The following is a 10625-nucleotide window of genomic DNA, read 5'->3' on the forward strand; positions in this document are numbered from 1 at the left end:
CGCGCGGTACCTCAAAGTATTGTGGGAATAGGCTGGAGAAAGGAGCGGGACGGAAGTTGTCCTTCCCACTTTACTTCGGAGCCCAAGGGACCTCTAGATACTGCCTAGAATAGTTCCGGGTTAGGATTCCAGTGTTACTAGAGCTTCCTTCACTGTGGAAAGTGTTCCCGGTGGGGATAAATTACGTTGTGTCCCTATTTCTAGTTGTTTTGGTTTGAGCTGGAAAGGGGGCGGAGAAAGGGGAGCCCGCGAGCGGCGTCTCTCTTCTGGTTCCCGTGCTCGGCTTCCGGCGGCCTGAAGACACTAACTACGAATTGAGAGACCTGTGGGGAGCATCTGCAATCGCACCTTTCCTGTTTTAACAACAGCTGTACTTTACCGAAGTGGGCAAGCATGGGGTAACACGCTTGTTTTTTCATTGACTTATTCAAATACTTGTAGAGCGCTCGGTGTTTTAGTTCTTGAGCTACTTCAAGTGAGTATTCAGGGTGGAGAAGGTGTTGTTGAAACAACACACTTAATAAATTAATGAAGTATATGGTATATTAGTGATAAGTGTTATGGGGGAAAAGAAAATAGGGAACGTACTAGGGTCAAGGCATTTTTTAATAGAGTTGTCAAGTCCTGAGACCTGACTTGGGAGCAGAGACTTGGAGGGGAGAAAAATAGCTGCACATATGTAAACAGTATGAGAGTTTCAGGCGGAGCAAACAGCCAGTACCTAGACCCGGGGTGGGGGGGTAAGGTATGATACCTGGTTTGTTGGAGGACTTGCAAGGAGGCTCTTGAAGAGTGAGCAGGGGGAAGTAGGAGGTTGTTGGGCTTAAGTCAGGTAGGATCTCTTCATCACTTCAATGACCGGATTTTTATTACTTGGGGAAGGGGAGTGCTCTTCGAGACTTTCCCTTTTACGTATGCAGTAAACATAAGCATGTGTGAAGTAATAGAGAAAAATGAACTTACTTATTTTTTCTTTTGGGAACAGAGATTCGTTTTTGAGCTTCTGTTGATAAGATTGTGAGAAATTAACAGTAACCATCAAGGAGAAAAATGGTAAGTTTTATAGAATTCTTATGATTGTCTTTCATTATAAGTAATTTTTAGAAATTCAGTCAAGGGAAATAAAACTGTATGGACATATGAATGGCAAGACAGAGAAGTGATAAGCTGTGGAACCATACAGTAAGATAAAACCAGAAATAAGCAAAATTATTTTTATTTAAATTTTCACTTAAAACACACAGATTTTGCCTTTTATAGAAAAAGATTGATTACAAGGTAGATAGAAATGAAAAGGGGGAGGAGGAGGAGCAGAAGGGTATAGCCCAAGTGTTAACATTTTAATTGGAAACTTTTGCTCTCTATCTAAGGTGGACAACTTGAGCTTGAAGTAGAACAGCAACTAGAATAATGACCCCCACCCCTGCTTTCTATATTCAGCCTGGCCTTACTCTCTGACTGCTAGATACTACTGTAATAAGAAGAGAAAAGCTCTGGTTGGTGTGGCTCAGTGGATTGAGCTCCCACCTGCAAATCAAAGTATTGCTGGTTCAATTCCCAGTCAGGGCACTTGTCTGGGTTGCAGGCCAAGTACCCAGTAGTGGGAGTGCGAGAGGCAACCACACAGTGATATTTCTCTCCTATTCTTTCTCCCTCCCTTCCCCTCTCTCTAAAAATAAATAGTCTTTTTAATAAATAAATAAATAAATAAATAAATAAATAAATAAATAAAAGAGAAAATGAAAAAGGAAGCCCCAGAATAATAATCTTCCTTCTTTCTGGAATGGGCTAACAAAAGGCATATTCAAGCTACCAAAGTAACAGATAAAACAAATAAAAAGCCAGAATTAAAGAGAGCCAAGGGAAAAAAAGTACTGTGGTTACCTCTGCACATTCAGAATCTAGAAACACTGATGCTTTTTATGTCCTGTCTTTAGTTGAGAAAGGAACCATTTTTTAACCCTGTTCCTCATAATTAAATTACATAAGGGAAATGGTGGAAACTATGTTTCAAAAGTCATTCTCTTACTGTTTTCAATAAATATTAGTGATGGTGAATGCCATTTAAATCAGTAATTCTAACATTACAATTGTTTGCTGCTGAAAAATTCAAACTTAAAATAATTATTTCCATCACAATATTTGCTCCCCAATTTTTAGCATAAATACCATTTTACCCTAATCTTTATATTCATCTGGAGTTTTTTTCTGCCAGTGAAGTGCATTTTATACAACTCAATCTCTCAGAGCTGCTGTGTGGACAGGTCATCTCTGAAACACTTATTTCTGTCTGTTTTTATTTAGAGTGCTGTCTTTAATATCTAGTTAGGTAAATCAGACAGTGCATAAAGTCATCTGAAGAAATCTCATTTGTTTTCACATTCTTTCTCCTTTTTAGTCGGTGACACTGCATACAGATGTAGGTGATATTAAAATAGAAATCTTCTGTGAGAGGACACCCAAAGCTTGTGAAGTGAGTACCATTTTGTACAAATAAAAGAATGAGTTAATGCAACAGGATAACTTTTTAAATTAAAAGATTTTAAAAGCCAACAACATCCAAAACACACACACACAAACCAGTTTTGTATAAAACCATTGTCGGGGAAAAACCAGCCATCATAATTTTTGGCCTGATTTCCACTCACCCTTCCTGAAGTCAAAGAGTAGATAAAGTGGCTGGTATCTTTTTATTTTGGTTCTTTTTTTTCTTAGGAAACATAAGTAATCATTAGATATAATGTAAGAGAACTGTTTCTTACATTATTTTACTTATTTAAGTGACAAGGATAGAAGGAAGAAGAGTCAACTATATACATGAGTGTGTGCGTGCGTGCGTGCGTGCGTGTGTGTGTGTGTGTGTGTGTGTGTGTATTTATTCATTCAACAGCTCTTTATGAAAGGTTATCCTGACAGTGTCTGGGAATACAATGATGAACAGAAGACATTAGCCCTTGTAGAGCTAATGTTCCAGGCGGGACGATAAGCAGGGGTAGGGAGGGAGGGGAGATTTATTCTAGAAAAAAAGTCATTCGAGAGGGTGATAATGCTTTGAAGGAAATAAAATGTTGAAATAGAGAATAATGGGGAAGGAATTATATAAGAGGAGGTGAGGTCAGGCCCAGCCACGATAGTGATACTTAAACTGAGTGTGAAAAGTAATGAAGGCATCTCCATGAAAAGATATATAAAATGAACATTGCAGGTATAGAGATAACAGGTACAAAGGCCTTAAGGTGGGAAAGCCTGCTTCTTTGGGATGAATTTTCAGAATGCTGATGGGGTTAGAAGCAACATGGAGGGGTCGTTATCATACGAGATGTGGAGGTAAGCCAGGTCATGCAGGCCCTGCTTAGGAGTTTGTATTTCATTCCAAAAACTGAAAGAAGCTATTAAAGTGTTTTGGGCAGGGAAATGACATCATCCAAAGTAATGCCTAAAAGACATAGTTTAAACATGCTGTTACAGTGTTTTCAGTAAATACAGTTAGTTCTTTATCTTAAACATGTTTCTGCTACATCATTTCTCAGTCATTATTTTTACTCCCTCCAGAATTTCTTGGCTCTCTGTGCCAGTAATTACTACAATGGCTGTATATTTCATAGAAATATAAAGGGCTTCATGGTTCAAACAGGAGACCCCACAGGTAAGTTACTCCATTAAAATGTAGAGAAGTGGGTATATAGTGTGAAGAAGAGGGGTAGACAAAGAATAGAAAAATAAAAGCATGTAGAGTTTTTCTAATTGGTCTACCTTACAATAACAAGCAATTTTTAAGCTGAAGCTACTAGAACCTAGCTCTAAAATATGAATAATGTTGATAAGCGTTTTTTTAAAGAGATATTTTTCTGATCTATAAAATGAAATTTTGGGAAGAGAGGACATATCTAAATGGTAATGGGAAAAAATACAATAAAAAATAAAGAAAAGGACAAATCACATTTTATTTGTATTTAAAGAGTTATGCCTTAAACTAGCCCTTAGGTTTTAGAAATTAAACCCATTCTCTAATTAGATACTTCCTTCATTTGTTTTGTACTACAGGTACTGGAAGAGGAGGGAACAGTATCTGGGGCAAGAAATTTGAGGATGAATACAGTGAATATCTTAAAGTATGTCCGCAATGCTTCAAAATTATTTTCTCATGCCATGTATACACTTGGAAACTTTGGAACCTATGTTGTAGTAACACAAGTTAACATCATTAGTAAACAAATATACATTCTTTTTTGTAGTTTCTGTACACTTGGTAAATGATATCAGGGGAAAAAAGATAAATAGCCATTCGATCCTAAAATATATACTGGGATCTCACCATCACATGGATCTTGAAATTAAGTGAGCTCATCTTTGGGTCCAGCCTGAAATGCTTAATTGGTAATATATTGTACCAAAGGTGCTTAATGTGTCTCACTATAAAATTCATGTTGAATGATATGAACCATTGGCCTTCATTGACAGCGGGGAGGAAAGACTATGAGACCTCCTGGTTGCAATATTGCCATTATCAATCTCCAACTTTTATCATCATCTGTTGGATGTTTGAATGTTCCTTTACTGTTACTTAAAGCCTGCGGTAGATCTCTGCGAGGTTAAAGAGAAGTGCATATGAATATATCTTTCTTTATCTCTGGTTGGTCAGTCCAGGAGCAATTTATTTTATCTTTTTGCTTTTCTACCATAAAGAAATACTACTTTTGTTACCGGAGTTGAGGTTGGGAGGTGCTAAATTATTTACAAAGTCATCCTTTTCCTGAATTAGAAACGAAACAACCTTTAAGGCACAAATTAATGACAGTTTCATAACATTAACCTGTAATCCTCTACCAGTTGTTTTCAACCTTGGCTGTTATAGACTCACCAGTAAGTTTTAAAAATATAAAAAAATTAAGGTCTTATCTATTCTTCCTTACCTCCCTTCCCCACAAATATAGAAAAAATAGTCAGTAGGATTGATTAGGTCCTTGATTATATTTTAAGTTTCCCTGGTGATTTCCACAGCAGCCAGGATTAAGAATCTCTGTTTTATACAGCAGACTTGAGGATGTGTTTTGAATATTTACATACTTTGACTGAGCAATTCCATTCCCAAGTGTTTATCCTAGAAAACTTGTGTATGTGCATCAGGAGACATGTAAAAGAGTGTTCCTAGAGTAGTATTTTAATAGCAAAGAGCTAAAAACAACCCAAATGTCTACTGATCATAGAATGGACAAATTGCAGTATATTCAGGAGTGAAATATGCAGCAGTAAAAAATCAGAACTACAGCTACATATACATGTAGGAATCTTAGAAACCTAATAAGTATTGAGAACATTGTCTAGAAGACTACAAATAGTATGATACTATTTTATAGAGCTCAGGAAGAACAAGGAAAAGGAAACAATACTGTTGATACTTGAACAATATAGGGGTTAGGGTTACCTGCCCTCCTTGTGTGGTCGAAGTCCATGTAAGACTTCTATCCCTTGGTATCCATGGGGCATTGGTTTTAGGATACTCCCCCAACCCTTATGGATACCAAAATCCAAGGATTCTTAAGTCTCCTATATAATGGAAGGGACTGTATGTGTACAATGCATAGAGTTCTTTCTCCAAATCTGTGGACTACCAGCCGCAGATTTTAAAAAATATGTGTATAAGTGGATCCACGTAATTCAAACCCATGTTCAAGACCCATTCAGGAATCAAGTGCATATTGTGTAGGAATGTATAAAGATACTAGAAATAGTGGTTACTTCTTGGAGAGCTAACATACTACATGAGAGGAGCACATATGCAAGTTAACTCAATTTTAATTCTTAAAGCTTAGAAATAAATTAATGGTACTTATTTTATTACAAGTGGTACATATATTCTTGTGTATCAAATATTACATTTGATTGGTAGTCACCTTTCAAGGAGACAATAAAGCATTAATAGCCTGATGTAGCTGCATCTGTTATACATTGATATTGCTAAAAGTGTTGTATGTACTTCTCCAAAGTGAAAATGAAATTAATTGGAGAATACATATCTATATTGCTTATCTCATTGGTGTTCCCTGGTGAATAAGTAACTAAAGATAGAGTAATCATTAGTTAGTTATACTGTATTTTATATTGAGGCACCTCACTATAACATGGGTCTGTCATGTCTTCAATCTTATCAGTGAAGCCTTTAAATTCCTGTACACAATCCCTTGTATAACAAGTAGTATTACAAATATTAAGCTGGAAGAGACCTTCCTTAGATCATCTAGTCCTGGGGTTATTATAAACTCAATGGGTGGAAGACCCATAGATACATTCTCTATGGCCATTGGTTAAAAAAAAAAAAGTTTTTTTAATGCTATTAGGCAGAAGATATATTATTCCTATAGCCAGACTCCATCATTCCCTAATGTTTGCATCTTGCCCACTTGTCAATTCATTATCTGCTGAATCATGTAAGCATTTGAATTATGAATAAACCCCAGAACTAGTCCAACCTCCCTTGTTTTACAGAAAAAGAAACTAGCCAGAATCCAGTGTATGTGTGAAGAGATTATGGGGATTTTGGTTTTATTGTCTGCCTGATCATTTCATACCAGCACACTGTTCCTTAATATAAACGTAAGGATTATTTCTATTATAGATTGGTATTGCTAAAAGTGTTTGTGGCTGTACTTCTGCAAAGTGAAAATGAAATTAGTTGGGTGATATGATTTGATATATAAACAGTTTACACATAAATTTTCAGAGACTGTATTTGTATAATACAGCAATTGAAAATTTGGGTTTGGCCAAGTAGAACCTGATTAAATGTTTTCGTGGTGCTGTAAATGTTGGGAAGTTAAAGAATGCATGTCTTGTTTCAGTTCTGTTTTTGGAATATTTATTTAAAAACACAGTTAATACTTTGGTCTAACTTTTCCAGCACAGTGTTAGAGGTGTTGTATCTATGGCTAATAATGGCCCAAATACCAATGGATCTCAGTTTTTCATCACCTATGGCAAGCAGCCACATTTGGACATGAAATACACAGTATTTGGAAAGTGAGTATTCTGGTTATGGTTTTCTTCTTTGGAATTTCATTGCAAGGGATGCATATGAGTGGCTGTGATAGTAGCATAACTGATATTGAAAGAGCAGTATGAGAACTAAACATATCTGGAATTTAAGTCCATCACTTATCAGCCCTGTGACCTTGAGAAGTTATAACCTCGCTGAGCCTCAATTTCTTGGTTTTGTAAAAGAGGGGATAATAATTTTTTTCAGGTTCATTATGCAAATTGACAGTAATGTGTCTGTTTTCATTGAGAATAGCATTTTGCAGTAACTAAGAGATCTGAAAAACAGTGGCTTACACATGATGGACTAGGATAGTGTCACCACTGTTCTAGGTGCTTCTGTCTGTCTTCTCGACCATCTTTAGCGTTTGCCCTCAAGCTCACCACATGGTCATAATATGGGCTGCACAGCTCCAGAACATCTGTGTTCCAGGCAGACTGAAGGAGGAAGGGCAGAAGGTGCGCCTGCCCAGCTGAGTCTGCCCCTTTTTAAGAGTTTTCTCTGGGAAGGGAAAGAAGAAGGGTCAGATCAAGGAACAGGTGTGAGGGACACATGGACCAAGGTGGGGAAGGATTGAGGAGGGGAGGTGAGGGGGGAGGGCAGGGGAGAGTGGTGGCAAGTAAATGGAGACAAATGTATTGGAACAATAAAAAATTTTTATTAAAAAAGGTAAAAAATAATTTAAAAAAATAAAAAATAACAAAAGACATGCATAATACAAAATAGATAAGATTATAAAAGAAAAATTATATTTAAAAAACAAAGTTTCCTTAGAAGACTCAGAACTCTGCAGTGTGGCCATCCTTACCTACAAGGGAGAGTAGGGAGTGTTTTTCAGCCAGACTCTCCATGAAATGAAGTTTCTGTAAGAAGAAGGGGAAACTGGATACTAGGGAGGTATTGAGCAGTCGTTGGCAGAATATCCATTATAAACAGTGTACCTGGGACCTGCTTTTATAAATCACCACACGGTCAATTTCTCTGTTTATACAACAAGTATTTACTATGATCAACAATCTAAGGCACAGTTCTAGAGTTTATTTTATTCAATAATTTGAATGCCAGGTTAGGCTAATTAAAAATGTAAGACCCTATAACTTTCTTTGTTCATTCCATATACAGATCTAATTTAGATTATTAACAATTAATGAAATATTACAGCCTCTAGTATTCTTTGTGTGTATGTAGGTAATCCAGGTTCCCTTCCTTTTATTTTCTCCCTTAACCCACTGTCAGAATTATTGATCAGTAATTACCAGGATTTATCTCATGGGATTTGTGACAAAACTATAGAGTTAGGACAAAGATTCTTAACTTTAGGTCAGTTGACTTCTTGAAATTGTGTTTTATGTATATGCACACACATTTTCCTGGGAGGTTGGTATATAACTTCCCACTAGGTCTTGAAAGGGCTATGTCCCAGTTACTTGACTGAACTTAGCTCAGTGTGCATGCTCCTTCGTGCCTGAGATCTGTTTCCTGTCTCTTCTGTTTCTCTTCTGACCTACAAAGTGGGGAAGCCTTTAAAACTTATAATTTAAAGACCTTAATTGTCATACATTCAGGAGTAAAATCAAAAGGGTTTTGTTACAGTATCTTTTTAGTGGAATTCCAAAATTAAATATAAATACATAATATACATATGTTTTGAGAATTGAGTTGCATTTAGAGGTACAGTCTAAAAGGCCACCTTTTTTTAGCAAATGTTTTAAACTAACTTCAGAACATATTTGAAGGCTAGCTCTCAACATTTCGTTTTCTTAATGGAAATATGAAGGGAGCTTGCTGCAAGTGGGCTTAACTGTTCATCTCCTTTTCCTAGTTGTATTACTATTGCTTTTTCTTACTGTCCAGAAGCAAAAATTAAAACCACCATATTTAGGCAATCAAGTTCAAAGTGGCCACCCACTTAAGTAGGGCAATAGTTGTAATAACAGTGTCATCCTTATATACTTTCTCTGGATATTTCCTGAGCAAAGGAAATCTGACTAGTTATATTGGCTCCATTGTAGCTATGCTGTATAAATGGGACATAATACAATGTTTAGATACTTTGGTGGGAATATTTCTACCCATTGCTATTGTCTAAAGGCATAAAAATGAATTTTTGTTTCTGACTTTTGGCCCATATTTATGGTAGAAAATCAAATCAATATTTTATTGTACTCTCAACTAAGGAGTTCAAAGAACTATGAGGCATGGTCCTTTTCTCTTAAGGATACTATAATTGATATAGGTATTAGGATATTATGTTTCAATCTGAGGAAATTTTCATTCATTTTATTGTTTCTCTTTCAGGGTAATAGATGGTCTGGAGACTCTAGATGAATTGGAGAAGTTACCAGTAAATGAGAAGACATACCGACCTCTTAATGATGTGCACATTAAGGATATAACTATTCATGCCAACCCATTTGCTCAGTAGCTATAATAGACATGGGCGAATATGTGGCAAACTCTTTGAGGAACACACCTATTGTGGTTTCCCCAGTTTTAATTATGTCAGAGATTGCGTCATCCTACTTGTCTACAACTAACTTCTGAGTTACTGGTACCAAGGGGAACCAAATACCTTTTATTCTCATTCTTAGAGCATATTCTTTACTATAATTATCCGATGTATTTTAGTTAAAAAAAATTGTTTAATTTTTGTTACATAAAAACATTCATTTTTAAATGCTGAGCTTCAAATCAGTTACTTTTGAGCACCCTAATTATAAACTCCTACTATATCTAGCCCACATCATGGAAGTATTATTTTCCATTAATTATTCACTTAATGGAAAAAAATCAATTACCATTGATTTTCTCAAGAACCATGTTCTACTTACTGCCAAGGTTACCTTGATTTTGTGTATTCCTGAGACATTTTGGTTTGTATCATTTTTGCAGATGGCTGATCTCAATGTTCTTTTTGTAACTACAGTTTAGGAGTTAGCTTGTAGCTGTCCTCTTGCTACCATTTATATATCTTCCACTAAACGGAGGTGCTAGTTATACTAATGTTCTCACATTGTTTTTGTTACCTTTTAATTATTTAGGTTTCTAGAATTAGTATTAAAGGCTGTTTTATGCCAGAGTTTATTTTTCCACCCTTTGTACCTGATCTTTCTTCTCCAAACATGTCTTTTTAAAAATAGTGTCAGTATGGTCACTTTTTAGTTCTTAGAGCTCATTCTTATAAAGTCAGCTCAGTTTTATGCATAAGGCTCTCAAAGATAGGGAGGTATTCTGGCTGCCCACCTTGGGCCTGTCGTAGGCATGGTGAGGATCAAGATCCAGAACATTGCTTTCTGTCCACTCACACTGAGTTGAGTGGTTCACACTAACCACATTAGCATTTGGGTCATAGATGTTCTGTTTTATGTATTTAATTACTAAGAAGACTAGAATATTGCTGATCAACCAAAATTTTCTTTAAAAGAGGAATATGGTTACCTGTCTAGATCAGATGTTGGCAAAAAAGCAGGCTGGCCACCTCTTGTATATAAATAACGTCACCTTGGTACTCAGTCCCATTCCTTTACCTACTGTGTCTGGCTGCCTTGTGCTACAACAGCAGTATTGGTTGGTTATGACAGTCCAAATGGCC

The 10625-nt window shown here is 36.3% G+C and overlaps 1 protein-coding gene across 1 annotated transcript; it reads left to right on the forward strand.

The window, feature by feature from the left end:
* Nucleotides 1-15: 15 nt before the first annotated feature.
* On the forward strand, nucleotides 16-10035 carry PPIL3 (peptidylprolyl isomerase like 3). The gene is made up of 7 exons (XM_054585856.1): nucleotides 16-398; nucleotides 986-1053; nucleotides 2399-2473; nucleotides 3553-3646; nucleotides 4045-4112; nucleotides 6899-7017; nucleotides 9332-10035. The coding sequence occupies exons 2-7, from the start codon at nucleotides 1051-1053 to the stop codon at nucleotides 9456-9458; spliced, it is 486 nt and encodes a 161-aa protein (XP_054441831.1). The 5' UTR covers nucleotides 16-398; nucleotides 986-1050; the 3' UTR covers nucleotides 9459-10035.
* Nucleotides 10036-10625: the final 590 nt, after the last annotated feature.

The sequence above is a fragment of the Pteronotus mesoamericanus genome, unplaced genomic scaffold (assembly GCF_021234165.1).
Source record: "Pteronotus mesoamericanus isolate MK-2021 breed Mesoamerican mustached bat unplaced genomic scaffold, CSHL_Meso_final contig_90, whole genome shotgun sequence".
Lineage (NCBI taxonomy): Eukaryota > Metazoa > Chordata > Mammalia > Chiroptera > Mormoopidae > Pteronotus > Pteronotus mesoamericanus.

Coding starts and splice junctions, on each gene's coding strand:
- PPIL3 (XM_054585856.1), top strand. Junction 4,113..6,898: donor AATACAGTGAATATCTTAAA/GTATGTCCGCAA, acceptor TAACTTTTCCAG/CACAGTGTTAGAGGTGTTGT. Junction 7,018..9,331: donor AAATACACAGTATTTGGAAA/GTGAGTATTCTG, acceptor TTTCTCTTTCAG/GGTAATAGATGGTCTGGAGA.